Source organism: Sciurus vulgaris, assembly GCF_902686455.1.
Source record: "Sciurus vulgaris genome assembly, chromosome: 17".
Classification (NCBI taxonomy): Eukaryota; Metazoa; Chordata; class Mammalia; order Rodentia; family Sciuridae; genus Sciurus; species Sciurus vulgaris.
This window is the reverse complement of record NC_136478.1, coordinates 17,233,620-17,258,173: the sequence shown is the minus strand read 5'-3', so window position 1 is coordinate 17,258,173 and position 24,554 is coordinate 17,233,620. Positions and strand designations below refer to the sequence as shown.

The following is a 24,554-nucleotide window of genomic DNA, read 5'->3' as shown; positions in this document are numbered from 1 at the left end:
ACATGCCTGTAATCATCCCAGCAGCTTGAGAGGCTAAGGCAGGAGGATCACGAGTTCAAAGCTAGCATCAACAACTTAGCAAGGGGGGCTGAGGAGATAGCTCAGTTGGTAGAGTGCTTGCTTTGCAAGCACCAGGCCCTGGGTTCAATCCCCAGCACCACCAAAAAAGAAAAACAAAACAAAACAACTTAGCAAGGCACTAAGCAACTCAGAGAAACCATGTCTCTAAATAAAATATAAAAAGGGCTAGTGATGTGGCTCTGTGGTTGAGTGCCTTTGGGTCAATCCCTAGTATCAAAATAAAATAAAAAAATAAATTCTATATTTGTCCCCACTTGCTATTAACTTTTTCCTTAGAGACTTCAATGTATTACTCATAATTATTTAATCTTTATTTTTTGGTGATTTTGGGGATCAAACCTAGGGCATTGTACCTGCTAGGCAAGCACTTTACCCCTGAGCTATACCCCTAAGCCCATTGTAATTAATTTAAATTGTTAGTTTGATATTTCCAATATCTGGGTCATTTCTAGGTCTGGCCCTATTGACTACTTTGCCTCTGATAGTGTTTTTCTTGCTTTTTTGTGTTGCTCATAATTTGTTATTAATTGTCAGGCATGGTATGTTAAATGGTAGAAACTGAGGTATATAATATTTTATTCTGGCTGGGTTTAGTGGCACATATCTGTATCCTAGCCACAGGGGAGGCTGAAGCAGGAGGATTACAAATTCAAGGCTTGCCTCTGCAACTTAGAGAGACCCTCTCTCAAAATAAAAAATAAAAGAAAAAGAAAAAGGATTGGGAATCCTCAGTAGTACAGTATCCCTGGGTTCAATCCTTAGTAGTGGAGGGGATGGGATGGGATCACTCTAGGAAATGGGTATTACCTCTTCTTTTGCTAGGTTTTTGATGTGGGAGTTTGAGTCAATTAGAAGAGTCGTTTGGGCTTTGTTGTTGCTGTGGTTATCGCAGGAAACCTTACCTTCCCAAATTTCTCTGGAGTCACCTTGTGCTCGGGGCTCAAAGGGCAGGCTTTTTCTCAATGTTTCTGCTTCACCCTCACCTTAGCTTCTCTCAGGACACACCTCTACCACACTCTGAGTGATACCTGACTATTGCTTGTTCCTGGTTGTTTTCTAATCTGGTGGCGGGAAGCACAAAAATTGTTGTCCTGGTTCAACCTCAGTTTCAGGGGGTGTTTCTTGAGGCTTGCGGGTGGATCTTTCTGGGTAATTCTGCCCTCCCCCAGAGGTAGGACGCCTGTAATGGTCTTAGCCAGAATTTCCCGCCCCTCCTCCAGGCATGGAGGGTTCTCTTGGTACCCTGCCTCAGTTGCCTTGGGAGTGATAAAGAGTTTGCTGTCCTTTATCCGTGGGTTCTCCTTCAGAGGAGAAGGGCCTTATATTTTTTCCTCTTCCAAGTCCATATTACTGAGAGAGAGAGAGAGTCTTTCTCTGGTCTCCTGCCCAGTATTTCTTGTGAGCACCTTCTGAGGTGGAGAAAAAACTCTGAATGGGTGGCTCTTAATAAAACCTATTTGACCTTTAGTAATTCATTGAAAATTGTACTTGAATTCTTCTTGCCCACTTATATGGTGGTCTTATCTTTTCCCCACTGAACTGGAGCGCATAGTTCTCTCTCATTGGAAGTGGTTGCCTTTCCTTCAGTTTCAGTCTAGTTAGTTGCCCTGTAACCTCAGCTTTCTGACGGTTTCAAGGAAATTATGGTTTTATAGATTATCTGGCTTTATCTGACTTTTGTTTGTCATTAGAGTGGGAATAATACTTTCTATTTCTAAGAGGAAGCTAAAAGTCAAGAACTTCCTATTTTATACTAGTTTTTTTCCTTCCAGTGAAATAACCTTATGTCACTTCTTCCCTCTCTTCCATTTTTTTAAAAAAAAATTCTAATTGTACATGGACACAATACCTTTATTTTATCTATTTTATTTATGTGATGCTGAGGATTGAACCTAGTGCCCCATGCACGCAAGGAAAGTGCTCTACCACTGAGCCACAACCCCATCCCCTTCCCTCTGTTCCTTGCTTCTAGAAGTTGTCTTTCAGCAATATTAACCCTGCTGAGGAAGCTTCACTTTTTTTTTTTTTTTTTTTGTACCAGAGATTGAACCCAGGGATGTTTAACTACCGAACCACATCCCCACATCCCCAGCCCTTTTTATATTTTAGTTAGAGACAGGGTCTCGCTAGGTTGCTTAGCACCTGGCTAAGTTACTGAAGCTGGTTTTGAACTCAGTCCTCCTGCTTCAGCCTCCAGAGCCTCTGGGATTACAGGCATGTGCCACCACGCCCAGCTAAGCTTCACATTTTACTGAAGAGTTTCATGTTGCCTAATTCAGTGCTCACAAAAGGTCAGTGAGGCTGGTAGGGAAGAAGAGTGGAAAAGAGAAGGGTGAGGTACATCTGGTGAGCTGTGGTCGTTGACTACAGGACTTCTAATCTGATGTCCTTCTCATATCCATGTTGCTGTACTGCCTGACTTTGTGTTCTTTGAAGGTAACAGTCTTTTTCACACTGTTTTGTAGGTGCTTAGATTTTTGTTGTTGGGTCTTTTTTTGTGGTACTGGGGCTGGAACCCAGGGCCTCAGGCACACTAGGCAAGCACACTCTACCACTCATCCACATCTCCAGTCCTGCACTTAGATTTTGTGGAGGCATGTGAAGCGAGGTGTAGATAGAGAGGGCAGGGGAGGGATGGCCTTGGGTTTGTGTGCCTAAGCCAGCCTGGGATTTAGCCACCTGTTCTTGGGGAGCTTGCTGGAGTTACATCACAAGTCTGCTTTTGGGTGTCTAACAAAGAAAAGGGAAATTTAATTACTTTTGTCCAAGGACATGTGCCTAGTGACAATCACATTTTGTTATTGAAAGAAAAGGAAGAAACCTCAGCTGCTCTCAGTTGTCTGTGATTCTGACTCTCCTTGGCTGAAGCAGGAGTCCTTCCTGAATTCCAGCAGGACTCTTGTCCCTTATTCAGGTGCTAGGACTGAGATGCTAGGAAATGGTCTTGTGGAGTTGTAACTATACTCTATCCCTGCAAATAAACTACTATGTAGTTTCACCAGTATGTCAGACCTACTTAAAGCCATATCAGAGCTGGATGCAGTGGTACATGTCTATAATCCAAGATATTCAGGAGGCTAAAGCAGGAGAATTGCAAATTTGAGGTCAGCCTGCACAATTCAGTGAGACCCTATCTCAAAATAAAAAAATAAAAAAAACCCAGAAAGGACTGGGTGTTAGATCACCCCTGGGTACAGTCCCCAGTGCTAAATAAATTCATAAATAAAATAAAATAGCCACATCAGGGAGACCAGTGTCATACTGTAAAAGTACAAAAGGAATACCTGGCAGCCCCAGCCTCCTACCTCCAACTAAGATCTGATGGAATAGAAGAAGCTGGAGTAATCACTGGGACCAGGCATCTTTGCTTTTTCTGTGCTGAACACGGTAGAAAAGGCAAGGGCTCTGGGCACCTGACTCTCACATGAGAATATGGGTTCCCAGCTGTTTACTGGATTTGTTCCCATGGATGCCTGGGCTCACCTGATAGACATGTGAAAACAAATCTGTTTCCACATGCCTGCATAGGGAAACCTGCATGGCTTGGTATCAGAGGTGAAAAAGAAAAGTGGTGCTGCCTGGAAGCCCTGCCTCATCTAAGCAGAGATAGGTGGCTCATCTCTGGGCCTGGGGAAGGCTTCTGGTGCCCCAGAGAAACTTGTTCACTAAGGCTCATGTCCAGACTCTTTAACAAGATTGGGACAGGTAAGGCAGGAGCTTTGGGTGGGATCTGTGGAGATCAGAATTTTCACTGACAGCTCCTGTGTGTGTGTGTTTGTGTGTGTGTGTGTGTGTGTGTGTGTGTGTGTGTGTGTTACTGGGGATTGAACTCAGGGGCACTATACCAGTGAGCTATATTTCCAGCACTTTGTATTTTATTTTTTTGAGACAGGGGCTCACTAAGTTGCTGAGACTGGCCTTGAACTCATGAACTTCTTGCCTTAGCCTCCCAAGTAGCTGAGATTACAGGGGTATGCTATTATGCCTGGCTTCCTCACTCTTGAGTGACTGAATTTCCCTTGCTCTGAGCTTAGTGAGGCCAGGATCTGGCATGTACATCTTTGTAGAGTAGTGGGGAGCAGTGGGGAGGCTCCTGGAACAATGATGTGCTGATTGCATTCTTATACCTTTGACCTTTAAGGACTGACTCCTGGATGGGAGTCAAATAGCCCACCAGATTCCTTTTTCCAGTAGGTGAGGTGAGTTCAGGAAATCTTAAGCATGACCCATTCAGAAGCATGGAATTGAGCAAGGGGGAAGTCTATGCCAAATACAGGGTCAGGAAAGTACTAGCCTTCCTCTGACAGATTCTGGGTCCTCCATAGGTAGTTTAATGTGAATCCAACTTCCTTGAGGTTTCTGGATTAGCCCAACTCTACTCCAAAGGTGGTGGGTATGTGTGTACCATCTCTCTATGGGATGCTTTCCAGTGCCAGATCTGTGGCTAAGAGAAGCCTACGGCTTTGGTTGGATGTCAAGACTCCTGGGTAATATTCTGGGAAAGTCTTAGAATTGCAGCCCCAAATAGAAGTGAGGGGTGTGTTGAGGAGGAAGGCAGGTAGGCCAATGGTTAGCCCCAGTTTATGGTGCTACTTGGATATCCTTCCTCCATTTTGTCTTCTTATGTAATCACTGTCTTTTGAGTACTTTGGAAAAAGAAAGGTGTTGAATGAACAAGCAACAATGTGGGGAGTGAGGTGAGTGAACATGTCTGTGTATTCCCCAACCTCTTCTTGGTCCCGTCACTGCAGTTGTGATATACTCTTGACAAAGGATCTATTTAGTCCTCCTCTGAACCTGCTTATGTTCTTTGCTGTCCTGAGAGTAGCTACAGATCTCTCTGTGTGAGGCTGGATACTGTGGAAATTCTTCTTGTCTCTTATATGAGAGCTGGGTAGGCAGGATCACTTGGTGTGTACAATGAGAGGCTTTTCAGGCTAATGAGGGCTATGTGCCTGCTGCAGGGACTTTGGTCTTCTCTGCAGGGTAGGTCTGTGTTTTTTAAGTTGGTAAAAAAAGAACAAAACCAACACTGAGGGAAAATCCATTCAGTGGACAAACCCAATGCCAGACTACACTGGGCAACAATACAGGTCTCTTGTTGGAAGCCACCATCAAATAAGGAGCAATGGAGGTCTGCCTACCTCCATTTTCCTGTGTCCTATTATGGGAACTGAGATAGGCATATTGTATTTTGTATATGTCATACTGTCTGTCCCTAAGCAGGAAGTGGGCAGGGAAATTTGCCTGCCTCGCAGGTCTAAACCAGAACCTCACCAACTCCTGCCAAAGACTTGACATACTTGTTTTCTTTACTAGGTTAGTGTAAACAGTTGTGCGAGAACCATTTGCCATGGAAGCCAGGGAGCTTGGGAACCCTGCACCCAACTACCATCTCCTCCCTGAGGCCAGCCGGCCCAAGGTAGAAGAAGATGTCAGCTTGCCACCTCAAGTGTCCTCAGAAGCTATGCAACTGAAGAAGGAGATCTCTCTGCTGAATGGGGTCAGCCTGGTGGTGGGCAACATGATTGGCTCAGGGATTTTTGTCTCACCCAAGGGGGTGCTGGAATACACTGCCTCCTATGGGTTGTCACTGGTCGTGTGGGCCATTGGTGGGCTCTTCTCTGTTGTGGGTGCCCTTTGTTATGCAGAACTGGGGACCACCATCACCAAGTCAGGGGCCAGCTATGCTTATATTCTAGAGGCCTTTGGGGGCTTTATTGCCTTCATTCGCCTGTGGGCCTCACTGCTAATCATTGAGCCCACCAGTCAGGCCATCATCGCCATCACCTTCGCCAACTACATCATCCAGCCCTCCTTCCCCACCTGTTATCCCCCATACCTGGCCTGCCGTCTTCTTGCTGCTGCTTGCATATGTAAGTATGGGGGCTGAATGTGGGAGAATGTGTGGGGGCATGGGTGGTGTCGGGGCTGTAATAGTGGTATGGGTGCCTTATATTTGAATAGTATAATATGCTGGGTGTAGTGGTGCACAACTGTAATCCCAGAAGGCTTAGGCAAGAGGGTCACAAGTTCAAGGCCAGGGCAATTTAGTGAGACGCTGTCTCAAAATAAAAAATAAAAAGGTCTGGGATGTAACTCGGTGGTAGAGTGCCCTTGGGTTCAATCCCCAGTTTAAAAAAAAAAAAAAACACACACACACACAAAAAAACATAGTTTGCTTCTGGGGGAAGAGGGAGATATTTATCTTTGGAAGGAGTAATTTCACCAGAGTCAATTAATCCTGAGAGATAAGTAAACCTAAAGGATGGGGACAGGAGAAGTTTGAATCTGTACATGGCTTTTGGAGACTCACAGTCTTACTCTTGGCTGTTTCTGAGGTCTTTTCCCTACTCTGTGTGACAGGTTATTACATGTCTTATATTTATCTTGTCAGGTGCTGCTTTTTTTTTTTTTTTTTGTCAGTTTCAATAGGTTTGTGTCTACCTGAGCTAGTGTTACTTAACCCAGAACATAAAAAAGTCAGTGTTGAGTCCTTTATTGTGCTGCTCAAAAAAAAAAAAAAAAAGAAAAAGTGTTATTTTACTTCTCAGCTTTTATTTTAAACCAGTTTAAAGGCATCAGTGAGGAAATAGGCTTCTTTAGACTGTGGGGGTCCCAAGGGCTTATCCCTAAGCCCACAGGACCCCCTCCTTCCTCCTACTGCCACTCTTTGAGGTCCATTCCAAGCAGCAGGCACCACACCAAAATGGCTTTTTCTCATTGGTGTTTCATATTTCTTTACACTGACTTTGTAAACAAGCTCTGCCTACAGTCCATGAGAAAAAGGTAGCTTCTACCCCACATTTAGGAAGAGATCTTCATGCATCCCTTTTTATCCTTTGCATTTTCCTTTCTCTCTTATGGGGTGGTAAAGAGGGATTCTATGTGAAGTCCCCGAAAGGAGAGCAGCTTATTATAAATGTACTCAACATCGCAGAGCTAGAGCTTCAGTTAGCCCAGAATTCTCTGTGTTCCTTGGCACTGTGCTGCCAAAGGCACTTAATTATACCCTGTTCTTTCCTTATCTCTACTTGTAAAAGCTTTGGCTGTATATAGAGGTTGTCTACAATGTTAAAAATAGACCGAGAGTACCTTGGAATTAACAATATGGATTATATAGTACACCCTGCCTCCTGACTTAAAGAACTTCGTTAAAGCAAACAATAGAGGGAATTCCCTTGATGTCCCATGGGACAGCGAGGAGAAAACATACTCCTCGGAGAAGAAGGGGTGGTTGGTACTCAGCTATATATGTCGAATAGGCTTTGATCATGAAGATTCTGGTGTGACTGATCGCTCTAAAAAAGGGAGTAAGTGTATGATTCTAAACATGGTCGTTAAGGAGAAAATTAAATTATTATCAAATCACCCATAATCTACCACTAAGAGATGAGAACTTTTTTTTAAAATTTATTTTTATTGTAAACAAATGGGATACATGTTGTTTCTGTTTGTACATGGAGTAACAGCATACCATTTGCATATTCATAAATTTACATAGAGTAATGATGTTTGATTCATTCCATTATTTTTTTCCTTCCCCCCACCCCTCCCACCTCTCTCTTCCCTCTATACTGTCCCTCCTTCCTCCATTCTTGTCCCACTCCCACCCCCCATTAAGTGTCATCATCCGCTTATCAGTGAGACCATTCCTCTTTTGGATTTTTGAGATTGGCTTATCTCACTTAACATGATATTCTCCAATTTCATTCATTTGCCTGCAAATGCCATAATTTTATCATTCTTTATAGCTGAGTAATATTCCATTGTATATATGTACCACAGTTTCTTTATCCATTCATCAGCTGAAGGGCATCTAGGTTGGTTCCATAGTCTGGCTATTGTGAATTGAGCCGCTATGAACATTGATGTGGCCGTATCTCTGTAGTGTGCTGATTTTAAGTCCTTTGGGTATAGGCCGAGGAGTGGGATAGCTGGGTCAAATGGCAGGTCCATTCCAAGTTTTCTAAGGAATCTCCACACTGCTTTCCAGAGTGGCTGCACTAATTTGCAGTCCCACCAGCAATGTATGAGTGTACCTTTTTCCCCACATCCTCGCCAACACCTATTGTTGCTTGATGATCGCCATTCTAATTGGGGTGAGATGGAATCTTAGGGTAGTTTTGATTTGCATTTCTCTTATTATTAGAGATGTTGAACATTTTTTCATATATCTGTTGATTGCTTGTAGATCTTCTGTGAAGTGTCTGTTCATTTCCTTAGCCCATTTGTTGATTGTATTATTTGTATTCTTGGTGTAGAGTTTTTTGAGTTCTTTATAGATTCTGGAAATTAGCGCTCTATCTGAAGTATGAGTGGCAAAGATATTCTCCCACTCTGCAGGCTCTCTCTTCGCATTGCTGATAGTTTCCTTTGCTGAGAGAAAGCTATTTAGTTTGAATCTATCCCAGTTGTTGATTCTTGCTTTTATTTCTTGGGCTATGGGAGTCCTATTAAGGAAGTCTGATCCTAAGCCAACAAGTTGAAGATTTGGACCTACTTTTTCTTCTATAAGATGCAGGGTCTCTGGTCTGATTTCAAGATCCTTGATCCATTGTGAGTTGAGTTTTGTGCATGGTGAGAGATAGGGGTTTAGTTTCATTCTGTTGCATATGGATTTCCAGTTTTCCCAGCACCATTTGTTGAAGAGGCTATCTTTTCTCCATTGCATATTTTTGGCACCTTTGTCTTAAAAGATGAGTACTTTTAATAATTTGATATTGCCTTCATTTTTTTATAGAATTGGAATTGCTTATAAATTTATATTCTAGTTTTTAACTTAATTAATTGCACTTTACCCCTGAGCGCTACATCTCCCCCTACTCTCCCAGCCTTTTTTTTTTTTGAAAACAGGGTCTTGGGCTGGGTAGAGTGCTTGCCTCATAAGCACAAGGCCCTGGGTTCAAATCCCCAGCACCGCAAAAAAAAACAAACAAACAACAACAACAAAAAAACAGTGTCTTGCTGAGTTGCCCAGGCTGCCTCAGCTTTCTGTGAGTCACTGGAATTACAGGTGTATGCATGCCACTGCACCTGGTTATATTCTGGTTTTAAACTTAGTATATCGTTTTCCCTCCATTTCATGAAAGCAACATTTTTTAAAGTAGTGTTTTCAAAATTAAAAGATAATAAATGGACTTCATAGACAAATTGGCAGATACAGAACAGTATAAAAAAATTAAAATCATTCATGACTTTACCTCCCAGAAAACTATTGGTTCTATAAGTGAAATACCTTCCAATACTTTTTTCTGTACATATTTATCATTTTAAAAAAGATCCTTCCAGGTGTGGTGGTGTACACCTGTAATACCAGCCACTCAGGAGACTAAGGCAGGAGGATCACAAATTCAAGGCCCACAGGGACTTAATGAGGCCCTAAGCAACTTCATGAGACCCTGTTTCAAAATAAAAAATAAAAAGAACTGGGAGTGTGGCTCAGTGATGAAGCACCTCTGGGTTCAATCCCTAGTACCAAAAAATAAATTAAAAAATAAAAATAAAAAGATCCAGATCCTACTCTTTGTGTCTCATATACTGTTTTTCCCCCACACTTTTTTTTTATTGGTTCATTATAGCTGTACATATTGATGGGATTTGTTGTTACATATTCATACCTATACACCACATAACAATATAATTTGGCCACTATCACTCATTATTATTTGTATTCTTGATGACTGACATTCTAATTGGAGATTAAATCTCATTATAGTTTTTTTATTTTTATTTTTTTTATTTTTAGTTGTCATGGATCTTTTATTTTATTTATTTTAATATGCAGTGCTGAGAATCAAACCCAGTGCCTCCCACATGCCAGGCAAGTGCTCTATTTCTGAGCCATAACTCCAGCCCCTCATTGTAGTTTTGATTTGCATTTCCCTAATTGCTAATGATCCTGAACATTTTTTCCATGTATTTGTTGGCCATGTATATTTCTTCTTTTGAGCAGAGTCTATTTAATTCATCTGCCCATATTAATTGGGTTATTTGATTTTTTTGGTAAAGTTCATGAGTTCTTTATGTATTCTAGATATTAATTCTCTGTCTGAAGAGTACCTAGCAAAGATTTTCTCCAATTCTGTAGATTCCCTCTTCACATTCCTAATTGCTTCCTTTGTTATATAAAAGCTTTTTAATTTGATGCTGTCCCATTTATTAACTCTTGGCATTATTTCCTGAGTTTTAGGGGTTCCTATACTGGTTTTTAAATTTTAACATCTAATCTCTTTTATCAAATATTCTTAGAAAACATGATTTGGGACATATATGTAATTTCCAGTCAGTGTAGTATGATGGTTAAGATCAGAGTCTCCAGTGCCAGACTGGGTTTGATTTCTAGCTTTACCATTGATGTAGGGAATTAATTATTTGCTGCCTCAGTTTCCTTATTTGGAAAGTGAAATTATTAATAGTGCCTAGCTGAAAAGATTGTTGTGAAGAATAAAAGACAGTTCAACCAGAGAAATGAATAGTTTTACTCCATTTGTGTGCAATGAATCGAAATGCATTCTGCTGTCATCTATATCTAATTAGAACAAATAAAAATTAAAATTAAAAAAATAAGACAAATATATGTATAAATGCTTTTCTCTGCCTAACTTACAGTACGTTCTCTGTATTGTTGTAAATAATGCTGTTGTGATGGCCTTTGTACATAAATCATTTTAGAATTCCTGCATATTTTCTTAGGATAAAATTAGACAAGAGAAATCACTGTGTCTAAGGAAATAAACCATTGCAGGATTCTTCATGGGTTACCCAGTTACTTTTTTTTTTTTCCCCAGTTACTTTTTAGAGTGTTTTATGAGTTCCTCATTCTGACTGGGCATCTGAAAGTGCCTGTGCATTGGTTTCTGATAGCTTTAGAGTGAATTTTAGAGTGAATTAAAAAAGCAACCAAGTCAAAGGGCATTTTTGCATATAATTTTTGATACCCACAAGATTTTTATTTTAATTTTTGTTTGTTAAATCTTTTTTTCTTCCTTTTATGATTTTTCCCCTTTTTTTTTTTTTTTTTTTTTGTTTTGTGTGTGTGTGTGTGCTTAAGAAGCCTGAGGTGGCGCACACCTATAATCCCAGCAGCTCTAGAGGCTGAAACAGAAGGATCTTGCTTCAGCAAAAGCAAGACACTAAGCACATCAGTGAGACCCTGTCTCTAAATAAAATACAAAATAGGGCTGGGGACGTGGCTCAGTGTCTGAGTGCCCCTGAGTTCAATCCCTGGTGCCTCTCCACCCCCACAAAAAAGAAGCCCATCCCCATATCAGGAACTGATCTTGTGGTTGGAGGAGTGGCCTTAACTTTTAGAAATGCAAAGTAATGGTATTTCAGGTTGTATTTCATTCAACATGTACTTTTCCCCAGATTTCTCAAGATTGGAATTCCTGCAAGCTGCCTATCCCAGAAGTCAAGGCTTTTCTAGAATCCAGGTCTGAGGGCAGGAACTTGTCAGAAATCAGACAAGTCATAAAACTGTGTTCCATAATCTTAACTGACTTGACTTCTGGTCCAGAATTTCACTAGTACTATAGTTAAGAAACTGTGTCCTGAAGGTATACTTTGTTCAAATGTGTTTAAGGGATCTTGAAATTTTCTGTGCTGGGGTGGAACCTCAGGCTACAGACTAAACTTGGTAAGCTTAGGGACTCTTACTTATGGCACTGTAGTCAGGGAAAGATGGTTCTTGAGGTACATAGTGTCTTCTCTTTGAGTGGGATCAGTAGTAATTTTGGGAAACCTGGATACCCAGTATTTTAAGAACATTTCATCTGACAGCAGAAGGGTGACATTTCTGGCTTAGGTGTTCTTAGTCCATTTGTTTTTATGGGCTTTGACTTAGGGATCCTGCCTGTTATGTGGATTCACACACATCACTCGAGAGTGTTTGCCTTAAAGGTTTCCACATGGAACTAGTTCAGTAATGACGGTAGCATCCATAGCCCAGAGCCACACAGTTGAGACTCCATTTCCCCTGAGTTTATTTGGTAAGGCTGGCAGTGAGAAAAGGAGGAGGAGAAGGGAGGGAAGGAAACTGACAGATAAGAGTACAGTGAAGAAACACCTGATCATCCCTGAATATCTTTCTGTTGTCTCTTGCCTGGTCAAATTTCTGAATAAAAGGAATATTCTCATTGGGTGCCATAGTGTACATCTGTAATCCCAGTGACTTGGGAGACTGAGGCAAGAGGATTGCAAATTTGAGACCAGCCTCAGAAATTTAGCAGGGCCCTAAGCAACATAGTGAGACTCTCTCTCAAAATAAAAAGGGTAAAGTATCCCTGTGTTCAATTCCCAGTATCAAAAAAAAAAGGGGGGGGGATATTCTCCCCTGTTTTGAACAGTAGTTACTATGGATAGATAGCATGCTCTCCTCTCTCTCTCTCTCTCTCTCTCTCTCTCGTACTAGGGATTGAACCCATATTGAATCTATGGTGCTTTATCACAGGGTTATATCCCCAGCCCTTCATATTTTTTATTTTGAGACAAGGTCTCACTAAGTTGCTTAGGGCCTCACTAAATGGCTGAGGTTGGCCTCAAAATTGCAATCCTCCTTCCTCAGCCTCCCTAGTTGCTGGGATTATGGCATGTGCCACTGCACCCAGCCAGCTTTCATATTTCTAAGTGACATAAGGCTTAGAAGAACTGGGTCTTGATCTTGCTCAAAGACTCTAACCCTGTATGTAGTTCTAGTGTTTGGATAATAAGACTAAATATATTTGTCTAATTAAAGACAAAGATTTTTTGGGGGGGTGCTGGGAATTGAACCCTGGGTCCCACACAGGATCTACTACTAAGTTATACCTCAGCCCCAGGTAGTTTTATCTATCTATTTATTGGTACTTTATTGGTACTATGGATTGAACCCAGGGGTACTTACCACTGAGCTATATTCTCAGCCTTTTTTTCTTTTTTTGAGACAAGGTCTCAAGCCTCAAGTTTGTGATCCTTTGGTCTCTGCCTTCGAATTGCTAGTATTATAAGCATGCACCTGGGAGTTCTGTTATTTTCTGAAATTAGGATCTAAATTTTTTCTTTGCTTTTTTTTTTTTTTCTTTTGCAGTACTGGGGATCAAACCTGGGCCACTTTACCAATAAGCTACATCCCCATCCTTTTTATTTTTCATTTTGAGGCAGAGTCTTGCTAAATTGCTGAGTGTCTTCCTAAGTTGTTGAGGCCAACCTCAAATTTGTGATCCTCCTGTCTCAGCCTCCTGTGTCACTAGGATTATAGGCATGTGCTACTGTACCTGGTTTGTTTATTTATTTATTTATTTATTTTTATGATGTCTTGCTATGTTGATCAGGCTGGCCCTGAACTGGGCTCAAGTGACCCTCCTGCCTCAGCCTCCTCAGTAGTTGGGACTATAGGGACATACTCCTAGGCCCTGCTTTAGGAATACTTCCCAAAAAGGCACACACATTATATATTCCTAAACATTCTAGGAGATAGCTCCTGATTCAGGATTTCCATTTGGAAGAATTGACCTCCCCTGGACTGTTGTGGAACATTACACTCTAATAAACTTAAAACCGCCCCCCCCACCTTTGTCATTGCCATGTAGGACCGTATTTCTCTGTCTTTGAATGCCCTTAGTAACACCCAGCCTGTTTGTGAAAAGAACTGGAAGGTTTCCCTTCTCTCCTGTGTGGGAAAAGGAAGCTGTGACTCTCAGCATAGCTGGGACTACAGCTTCAGTTTGCCCAGCCACCTGTCAGGAAGAGTATGTGAGGCACAGCCATGTCAGGAAGAGCATGTATTACTCAGGATTAGTTTGGGTTTCATACAACAGAAAACCCAAGAAGCATGACTCAAATGTTGAAGTTTATTTCTCTCACCTGTTAAAAATAGGCAGGGTGGGCTGGTAAGACAGCTTTAAAAGTGCTTCAGGGAGCCAGGTTTCTTCGGTCTTACTGCTCTGCCATCCTCAGCCTGTGATCCAGAATGATTTCTCAAGCTCCACATGTCATGTTTGCATTGTAGGTGACCAGAAGGACAAAGATATACCCTTCCCGTTAGAGACGCTTCTTGAGGTCTTATATGAAACATCTGCTCACATATCTGGGGGAAAAATCTAGTTTCCTGGCTTTAACTATCTACAGGAGAGACTAGGAAATGTCTGTTTTGGAAAAGCCAAGCCTAACTCAAATTTCTATTAAGGAGTCTCATAGCTGAGACTCCATTCCCCTGAGAGTTTGGTGACCCTGGAAGAGGACTAGCAATCTCTGCCACAGAGAGACTTGGGAATTTGTTTCAGGGTTGGGTCTGGATCTTCTCTTTGAGCACTGCTTTCTTGGTGAGATACTCCCAGAGAGCCTCGAAGACCCTCATGTGGATCCCATGCTCATTGGTGCCAGCTTATCCAACAAGGAAATGTCACCAAGAGGGAAAGCTTAGAGGTTCAAGTGAAGGCAGTGGAATCTGTGCACCTGGCCACAAGGCTCAGCCTTGTCTTTGAGCTCTGAGACAGTCTAGTGAGCTAGCTGGGATGGGAGCTCTGGGAGACATGGAGGGGTGTGGTTCAGATGGTGAAATTATGTTTCTTAATTAGAATCAGGAAAGCAGTCAAGGGACTTGGCTTCTGCTTGGTAGACCGTGTTCTCTGGCAGGACTGAGAGTAGAATGAGGCAAGCGAGGAGCCTGGAGCCAGAATGTAAGGATACACTCACTCTCAGGTTCCTGCACGTGGTTCCCTGAAAGTAGGTTTTTTTACATTTTGTGCCCTAGATACCTGACTCTTGACCCTAACCCTGGCCCTGCTCTCTGGCCATACATTGTGGCATTTTAACTACTTTCATTGAGAAAGAAGCATACATGCTTGGTGAATGTGTTAAAGTGTAAAATGGTGTAGAAAAAGCCTCCCTCCCTCTCCAGATCTTTAGTCTTCTTCCCAGGAAGCAGTGTTACTGACCAGGTGCTTTATCCTTGCAGCTGGTCTTTTGGAACTGGCCCTGCGGGGACTTCCTTGGGGAGTGGCCTTCATTCACTAGTTTAGCACCATCATTGAATTTCCACTGTGTGCTGTATTTACTTGTGTGCAGAGAGGACCAGCCCTGAAGGAAAGTTGCAGCAGGGCTGAGGGAAGGAGAAGGTGCAGTGCCTGGCAGTGTGGGATGCTGGTTATCAGTCCCTTCCCCATTTTGGTGCTACACACTAGCTCAGTGAGCACGTCCAGGATATTGTCAGTCTCTTTTCCCCTGTGGATGTCCATCTCTTTTTCTCTCTCTTTTTGTTCCCTTCTCTGTGTCTCTATCTCATTGTATTTGCTCTTTATCTCTCTCTCTCTCTTCTTTGTGTATTTCTTTTTTCTTTCTTTCTTTCTTTTTTTTTCTTTTGTGCTAGGGATTGAACTCAGGGGTGCCTTACCACTGAGCTACATCCCCAGCCCTTTTTATTTCTTATTTTGATATAAGGTCTTGCTGAGTTGCTTGGTGTCTCACTACATTGCTGAGGGTGGCCTCAAACTTGCAATCCTCCTGCCTCAGCTTCCCCAGTTGCTGGGATTACAGGTGTGTGCCACTGCACCCAGCTCTGTATTTCTTTGTCTTTCTCCATGCTCTCTCACTTCTGCTTCTTTTTGTAGTCCTGCTTCCTTCCTCTGCTTGTTTGTGGTTTCTGTTCCTCTGTTACCAAGGGCTTGTATGTTTGACTTGCTGTGGTTTCCAACTCATTTTAGAGTACCCTGCTACTATTAGATTTGGTCTCTTGGTATTCTAATCCCATGTTCCTGGGAGAGACAATCTAAAAGGCCCAGCATGGGTCCAGTGTCTGGCTTAGTAAACTATGATGGGGAGGGAGAGCAATTTTAAGTACCTCAAAATATGCTGACTGTATTGTATCACACAGGGGTCTATGGATTACTGGCGGCTATTAACTATGTATGTTATCTTAGGCTTATCCCACACATACAACTTTGATCATCAGGGTAGGTCCCTGGGAAGACCTTCCAGCAGCATGCATTCCTTTATGATGTGTCTCCATACCCATTGGTGCCTTATATAATTGACTAGTGAGCACCTGTGTAATTTGTCAGAGTATTGAGTGAAGCTCTTGAAGCACCATGGAGGCTGTTTTGCCACATGTGTTTATTTTCACAGCTGGCCATGGGCGCTCCTCTCCTTTTGACACCTTTCTGACAATTGCCTTGTCCCAGTAAATTGGCTATCAAGTGAAAGCCATCACTACTTTGATTCTAACAAAGTTTCCTTAGTTCCCCTCTGCTTGGCAGTGAGCTTAAGAACATGCTTTGCTTTTGTTGCCTTCTGAAAATTTGTGACCTTGGAGAAGCACTCCAAGGAAAGGCTTGTTTGAGACAGATGTCCATAGGACTCTAGCTATGAAGTGGGAATATGAAGTGGGAATGCCATAGGGTTCAGGGGAGAGAGTGCACAGGGAGGGGATAGCTGATACATTTGGGGAGGGTTTTCATAGGAAACAGGGACTGAATTAGACCCAGCCCTTTTTATTTCACTTTGAGACAGTCTCACTGAGTTGCTGAGGCTGATTTCAAGGTTGTGATCCTCTTGTCTCAGCCTCCCTAGTACCTGGGATTACAGGCATGCACTACTGTGCCTGGCTGCCTTTGTATCTTTGAATATCCACAGCATTGGGATGTTTGTGGGTGCTGTCAGCTGTGACAGGTGCAGGGTATCTCCCTGTTTGCCTGTTTTGGTTCTTACCGGTCTATTGTTCCCTCTCATTTAGGCAGGAAGGGCAGAAGTGATACTCTTTGTAAAGAGAGGGTGGACCTCTGTGCTATCAGCTCAAGCCTGCCAGTGACTTTATGGTTTTCCTCCTAGGTCTGCTGACATTTGTGAACTGTGCCTATGTCAAGTGGGGCACACGAGTACAGGACACATTCACTTACGCCAAGCTTCTAGCGCTCATTGCCATCATTGTCATGGGCCTTGTTAAACTGTGCCAGGGTAAGAGGGGCCTGAGGTGGGAAGAAGGGTGGATGTTCCAAGGAGCTCCTCTGGTTCCCTGAGGAAGATATGGGGACTCTGCTAGTTTTACTGCTCAGCTGTTTCTGTGTACATGCTAGAGTTTTTCAGTGAGTTCAAGAGATGGCCTTAAATCTCTTCTTGGCCTGGTAGGCCAGGCTAGGTATGTCAGGCCCTCCCTTAGGGCTGCTTTCATTATGTGGAGGCTGGGACCATTGCAGGAAGCCAGTTGAGGGCCTAGGAGGTCTTGAAAGGTGGGTCATAATTGGGTCACAAAAGTCACTAGAGGGAGGATAGAGTGGGCTCCTGGGCTTGGGTCTGTGACTGCCAGGCAATGGGTAGGAAACTTGACCTTCCTGGAGGGGAGTATGTGTGGGGGTTTGGAAATGTGTGGTTATTTTGTAGCCTTTACTTTTAATCTGAACTGGCATTCAGCATTCTGTCCCAAAGTCAGCTCTGTCTTTTCTTATGTAGTCTTTTAAAAGCTTTTCATTCCTGGATCAGAGCAGATTGGTAGTGAGGATAACAGGCCTCCCAAGATCTCCTGAGCCCTTAGAGAAGTCCTGAGAGATCTTTAGGCAAGGATTTCTCCCTCACATAATAACCTCATTCTCTAGATTATCCATCCCTAAATGTGGCTGTGTTTAAAACCCCCTGGGGAGCTGCGACCTGTTGAACCCTACTTTGGTTGGTTGGGTTTTTTTGGTTGTTTTTGTTGGTACTGGGGTTTAAAACAAAGGGAGGGGTACTTTATCACTGAGCTACAGCCCCAGTTATTTTTATTTCTTATTTTGAGAAAGGGTCTCACTATGTTGCTGAGGCTGCCCTGGCTTGCAATCATCCTGCCACAGCCTCCCAAGTTGCTGGAATTACAGGCATGTACCACTGCACCTGTCTTAAGCTATGGCTGGTTTTAAGTCTAAAAAACTGTGCTTTTAATAAGTACCCTGGGTAAGTCAGTCCAGGACCTTTGTGCACTCATGTTAAGTGCAGCCAGCCATCTGGGTGTCCTTGGAGTCTCAAGAGCATCTTGGTGTCAATGGTTGTTAAGTAATTCTCTTCCCATGATGTATGCCCCAGGGAGCCACTGATGTGTGTAATGACTGACATCCCTGGAGGATGGAAGTCTATTTTCCCTTCTCTTGCACACCCAGCCCTTTCTGCCATATTGAAAGCTGTGTCTAGACCTTCTGCAGCAGGTTATAACAAGTTTCCCTAGAAATCTGAGTTCTGTTAAAAACCTCAGTGTGTCCAGAAGTTCTCTGTCCTGGGTAGCTGGGTGCTGTCCCCTGGGTTTTCAGATTTTTAGTCTCCAGAGGTCTCTAAGGAGAATGACAGGTGCCTGGGTTGGCTCCCTGAAGAGTAGGGGTGGCCCAATGAGAGACAAGAAGCTCTCATTTCCTGTATAGCCTATGATTTCCTGCCCCGTGCAACCACACCCACTGCAAGTAGAGAGGCAAACTCTTTCCGAGAGACTGATGAGCCCACATGACTAAATTGTGCAGTGATGTGGGCCAAGATCCTCACAGGAAGGTCTAATGGTTAATCGAAAATGAGTTCTTTATGTGAAATGGATTGTGGTGTTATAAAAAATACAAGAGCTGTGGCCTGCTGTGAGTCACTTGTGGGAAATGGAAATTCCTTAGGGTTTGGGAAAACATATTATTACATCCGAGGCAATGCCTTTGTTTTTCTGAGATTGTCTACTTTTACAGAAGGAATATGAGCTTTTCTGAGGATGTGGGTTGGGTGGTAAAGTGCAGGGAACTGGTGGGTGTTGTTCTTTTGGTGCTAAATGATTTTTTTTTTTCTTTCCCCTGTCCTATTTTTTTCCCCTGTGTTTTCTTGTCCCTCCTTTTCTTCCTCTCCATTTCTGCTTTTTTTTTCCATTTTCCCTTCTTCTTATTATCCTCCCCATTCTTCCTCTTCTCCATACACCATCCATCTCCCTTTCCCCATTCTCCTTCAACCTGTTTCTTTTCTCTGAACCCCCACCTGCCTTTGCCCCCACAGGACACTCTGAGCACTTTCAGGACGCCTTTGAGGGTTCCTCCTGGGACGTGGGAGACCTCTCTCTTGCCCTCTACTCTGCCCTCTTCTCTTACTCAGGTTGGGACACCCTTAATTTTGTAACAGAAGAAATCAAAAACCCAGAAAGGTAAAGGCGAGATCACACTCTCATTCCCCAACTTGGCTGGAACTCCTGCTGATATGGGCCCAGTTGCCCTCTTCCCACACTCTTCCCTCTGCCTCTCATTCCCTCTTCTCCCTGTTCCCCTTCTCCAACTAGGAGGGGTTGGAGGTTAGAATGGGAGTGAGTGACAGTGGGAAAGCCCTTGGCTCTCACCTTCATGTTTGCACTCGAGGGTCCCCAGGGACCTTCCTAGAGGAGGTCTTCAGTGGGCAGCAGCAGACCCAGCTGGGGCTGAGGTGTCAGGACGTTCCACTCTGCTGCTGATATTGCAGTCTGTAAAACCTGAGCTGCTTATGTCCAACTGGTCCCCCAGCCTGGTTTCTACTCTCCATAGGACATTGCTCCTTGCATTTGTCCTGAGATGATAGATACAGAAGGATTATGAACCCTGTGGGACTCATTGGCCCTTCTGTGGCAAGGATTAACTATTGATCAGGTGTGGAAAGTTCTCTTTTTTTCTCTCCTCCTCAGTAGAAAGAGCACAGGGGCACGGGATGCATACCCACTCTAGGTTACATAGGGAAAGATTGCCTTAAAGACTTTGAGGCCAGTGAACTATTGTATGTTAGGAAAATTCTACTGGAGACTTGATGAACTTTGATCCCTAGGAGAGGTGGGTTCTAGGTGTTCCTATCTCACTTGTCCTGACAGAAATTTGCCTTTGGCCATTGGGATTTCTATGCCAATTGTGATGCTTATCTACATCCTGACCAACGTGGCCTATTACACAGTGCTGAGCATTTCGGATGTCCTTAACAGTAATGCAGTGGCTGTGGTGAGTCTCTTGGAAACCTCATTTGCTTGTCATCTCATGATACTCAGTTCCCCTAAATGGCCTAGTCTCTCTCCTGTGTTTTGAAGGATGAGGGAATGGGTCTAGGCCAGAGGGTAGGCTGTTTAGCAGTGACTGCTTTTGTCCTGAGGTTGTCAATGCATAGGATTATGAAACCCTGTCCTGTGTTGAGTGCCCTTTCTGTGCTCTGCCACCAGACATTTGCTGACCAGACATTTGGCATGTTCAGCTGGACCATCCCTATTGCTGTTGCCCTGTCCTGCTTTGGGGGCCTCAATGCATCTATCTTTGCTTCATCAAGGTATGTGTCTCAGCTTTACCGATAACTCTATAACACTTAATTTTCTGAAGCTTCAGGTTTAAGAGCTCATCTTTTTTCTCTCCCTCTCATGGAGAGAAAGTGTGTGTGTGTGTGTGTGTGTGTGTGTGTGTGTGTGTTTGTGTGCACAGGCATGCTTGCTTTTGTGCAAACATTTCTGTCTGACATTAGGACATATTGGTAAAGGTGTAGGGGAGGAAGGAAATAGCTTGTAGTAGAGACCCTGGAAGGTGCCAAGTTTTAGGCTCCTTGTGGGTTATACTGCAGTCCCAGGATTCATACCTTCAATAAATTAATAACTGAGCATTTGGGATGTACCAGGTCCTAATGCTGTGAACAGGATGACTGCCCCTCACTTCACAGAGAACACCGAGGCTGTTAAGTAGGCTCCTGCTCTTCTCTCAGTGCAAAGACCTGTTTTCCTATTGTTGCAGAAAAAGAAGTAGGTCTCCTTCCATTAGCTGGTCTCAGGGGTTAGCACTAACACACACACACACACCCACACACACACATATTTTTTGTTGTAGATGGACACGATATCTTTATTTTATTTATTTTTATGTGGTGCTGAGGATCGAACCCAGTGCCTCTCACAGGCTAGGCAAGTGCTCTGCTACTGAGCTACAGACCCAGCCTGCATTTAATATATATATTTGCCACATGAACACATTGACGGATGCATCAGTAAAAGCTTTGTCCCATTTATTCTTCTTACTAGTTTCACACACTGGTCTATGTACTTGTGGCCTCTGTGGGGCAACCGAGTAATAGAGCAATCAAGTCCTTGTAAAAGAATATAGTGTCATCCTTCCTCACATTAGCCTGGTGTGGCTCTTCACAGGGTGCCCCATCCAACATGGTACTCCCCATAGCCTCATCTTTACTGATGCTCCAAGACATCTAACTTGGCTCTGCCAGTTGACCCAGATAGTGGATGCTTTCTCACCTCACTCAGCCATCATGTGGCATTGGCAGTTACGGGGTGGAGAACACCTGGAGAGTGATGTCAAAGTTACGTACAATTGTTTATGCCTGTATTATCTTCTTTGCTTTGTCAGCTATCTGAGGCTTTGTACACCTTTTCCTCCCCTTCCTTTCCAGCATGACCTTTGTCATATTTTTCCTCTATCTAGTACAAACTATTAGCCTCATGAACTAATTCCAACATCTTGCCCTGTGATGCCTTTCTAGGTGATGTCATTGATCCTGGGGCTCTGTGAGGATGGCCTGAGGATCTCAGACTTACTGTGTACCCCACATGTGATTTCTCTCCAGTTGTGATGTTATGCCCCATCAGTTTTTCTTCTCTTTTTTTTTTTTTTTTTTTTTTTTTGTGGTTAAACCCAGGACCTTGTGCATGTGAGGCAAGCACTGTACCAGCTAAGCGATATCCCCAGCCCCCATTAGTTTTTCTTGCTTGGCTACTTGGTATCTTGATCTTTCCCTTAGTGACACCCCATTCCCCCGGCTCCAACTTGCACATACACATACAATCACAGTAAAATGATTGAGATTATGCTATCTGCCTTGTTCATTCTTTAACCAGGGTATCCACCCTTAGTCAGGGCTCTGTTCTAGCAAGCCTCTACCAACTAGATCCCCAGCCCTAGGGCTCTGCTCTTATGGAACAATTGTGATGGATTACCTTCTTGTCTGGCCTTTCTCTCAGACCCTAGCCTCTTGCCACCAGAGGTCACCAGAGGGCATTAAGTCCTTTATTTCAACGTCACAGCTGGCTCTCAGTGTTTATTCAGACTTCATAGTTTGACCTTTTATACAGGTAATTCCAGGCACCCCCTCCTTGTATACTTCATCCTGTGTCTTTGAATATTATAGCATCAACACTCAAAAAGACAATGCTCTTTCATACCTCTGAGCTCTTTTACCTTTGCACATGCTGGTTCCCCACCTACCCACTCCTGTCAAACTCTATTTCTTTCTCTAGCCCAGATGTGGTCATCTTTGCAAAGCTTTTTGCTTCCTCAGCCAACCCTCAAGCCTAGTGAACGAGTGCTGTGTACTCTGTGATGCTGCTAGCTACCCTGGGTGCCATTTCATTTCTATGCTGGTCTTTTTTTCAATTGGTAAAGCTCTTTAGGAATAAGAGGAGGCCTTGGTTCTCTTTTTGATCCCTATACTTACCCTGGCCTATCATATATCAGGTGGTTGGGGAAGATATGTGCAGGGCACAAACAGAAATCTGGCTGCTCTTCTCTAAAAGCCATTGGGTTAGCTATGAATTTGTAGCATGGCAGAATGGGGGTAGCCCTGGGGAATGGATTGTTCTGCTAGTAAGTGGTGGCAGGGTGTGGCATCTATGGGATGTTGGGGAGGTATCTGTGGCTGAGAGAAATGGTGGGTGTCTGTGGGGGATGACAAATTCCATTGCTGAGGGCCTGGGGTGGTCAGAGGATAATGGCTGGGGGCAGGCACTGTTCCAGGGTAGTGGTGAGGGGCCTATGGCTGAAGAGGGTGGAGGCATTTATGGGTATTATGATTAATGGGTTGGGCATGCATAGAGCTTGGAAGACTGTCCCCTGCCTTTTTCTGGGGCTCTGAGCCTCATTTGTCCAAGTGAGAAGTGTGGCTGACTAAAAAAAAAACCTGTTTACACATTTCTTATCCTTCCAGGTTATTCTTCGTGGGCTCACGTGAGGGCCACCTCCCAGACCTTCTGTCTATGATCCACATTGAACGTTTTACACCCATCCCTGCTTTGTTGTTCAATGTAAGCTCTGTTGGGGACAGTGTGGGCTTGGGTACGTCTGTGCAGGGCTCTTAATTCTCACTAAGGTGTTTTATATATATGGAAGAGTGTTTTAGTCACTTTTTCCCCAGCTTGAAACCAAAATACCCAATAAGAACAACTTAGAGGAGGAAAATTTTGTTTGGGGCTCACTCACAGTTTCAGAGATTTCAGTCCACTTATCTGGACCCAAGGTGGGGCAGCATATCATGGGGGAAAGGCCCAGCAGAACAAAGCTGCTCCCCTCATGGTAGCAAGGAAGCTCAAAGAAAAATGCACCCTTCCAGGACACCTAGCCAAGTGACCACCTCCTCCAACCACACCCCAACTGCCTATAGGCACCACCTGTCCATTCATACTAAGATGGACTGATTAGGTTACAGCTCTAGGGCTGGGGATATGGCTCAGTTGGTAGAGTGCTTGCCTCATAAGCACAAGGCCCTGGGTTCAAATCCCCAGCACCGCAAAAAAAAAAAAAAAAGGTTACAGCTCTTACAATTCAAACTCTTTACCTCTGAACATTCTTGCATTAACCAAGAAGCTTTGGGAGGAGCACCTCTTATCCATACCATAACAAACAGGGACCCAGAGAAAGGATTACTCTTAAGATTTGAAAAACAGTTCATTGTATGTTTTGTGTTGTGGGGATGAAACCCAAAACTTCATGCATACTAGCACACTCTCCTACTGAGCTACACCCCCTAATACAAGGTCCTCCCTTGTCTCTGCAGAATGGGCTTTTTTGTTTAAATCTTTTGTTGATAATTTGGGGTAATTTTAGGTAAGGGGAATTTTTCATACTTGAAGTTTAAGCAAATCCAACCTGTCTCAGAACTCTAGTTCCTGACCCTTGTCCTTCAGGATTCTTTTATTCCAGAGGGCAAGTTCTGTCATTATCTCTCTCTCTCTCTGGAGGAGGTATGGATCAATTTTGCTAATCTGCTTTTTTTTTCCCCCCTTGATACTGGGGATTGAACCCAGAAGCATTCTATCTCTACACTATATCCCCAGCCCTTTTCTTTTAAATTTTATTTTGAGACAGGGTCTTGTTAAGTTGCTTAGGTGGAACAGGGTGTAGTGGCGCACGCCTGTAATCCCAGCTACTCAGGAGGCTGAGGCAGGAGATCATAAATTTGAGACCAGTTTAGAAATTTAGTGAGACCCTCTCTCAAAATAAAAATTTAGAAAAGTCCCTGGGTTCAATTCCCAGTACTGTAAAAATAGATAGCTAGATAGCACAGGTGGGCCTCAAACTTGTGATACTTCTGTCTCAGTTTCCCTAGTAACTACAAGCCAGTGCCACCACACCTGATGCTAATCTGCATTTCTAAAGCCAAAGGATCCATGTCTAAGCATCTTCCTAGGGCAGAGTGAGATTTATGTTGAGGTTGGTGCACTGAAGGCATCCCTTTCTGCTATCAGAAGAGGAGAGGAATTTGCCTTGTTATTGAAGTGCTTGCAACAAGAAAGGAGA

At 43.4% G+C, this 24,554-nt stretch overlaps 1 protein-coding gene across 6 annotated transcripts in view; it reads left to right on the top strand.

The window, feature by feature from the left end:
* The window catches only part of SLC7A6 (solute carrier family 7 member 6), a 31,066-nt gene that overhangs the window by 4,400 nt on the left and 2,112 nt on the right, over positions 1–24,554 (top strand). For 4 of the 6 annotated variants that reach the window (XM_079116892.1, XM_079116891.1, XM_079116894.1 and 1 more), the window contains 6 exons: positions 5,401–5,957; positions 16,885–17,010; positions 19,042–19,186; positions 19,874–19,997; positions 20,213–20,316; positions 22,966–23,062. In XM_079116892.1, the coding sequence (XP_078973018.1) occupies positions 5,435–5,957; positions 16,885–17,010; positions 19,042–19,186; positions 19,874–19,997; positions 20,213–20,316; positions 22,966–23,062 (1,119 nt within the window). In that variant the 5' untranslated portion in view covers positions 5,401–5,434. Of the gene's footprint in view, positions 1–1,418; positions 3,787–5,400; positions 5,958–16,884; positions 17,011–19,041; positions 19,187–19,873; positions 19,998–20,212; positions 20,317–22,965; positions 23,063–24,554 lie in introns of those variants that run through there. The other 2 variants (XM_079116895.1, XM_079116896.1) reach the window with 2 other exon arrangements.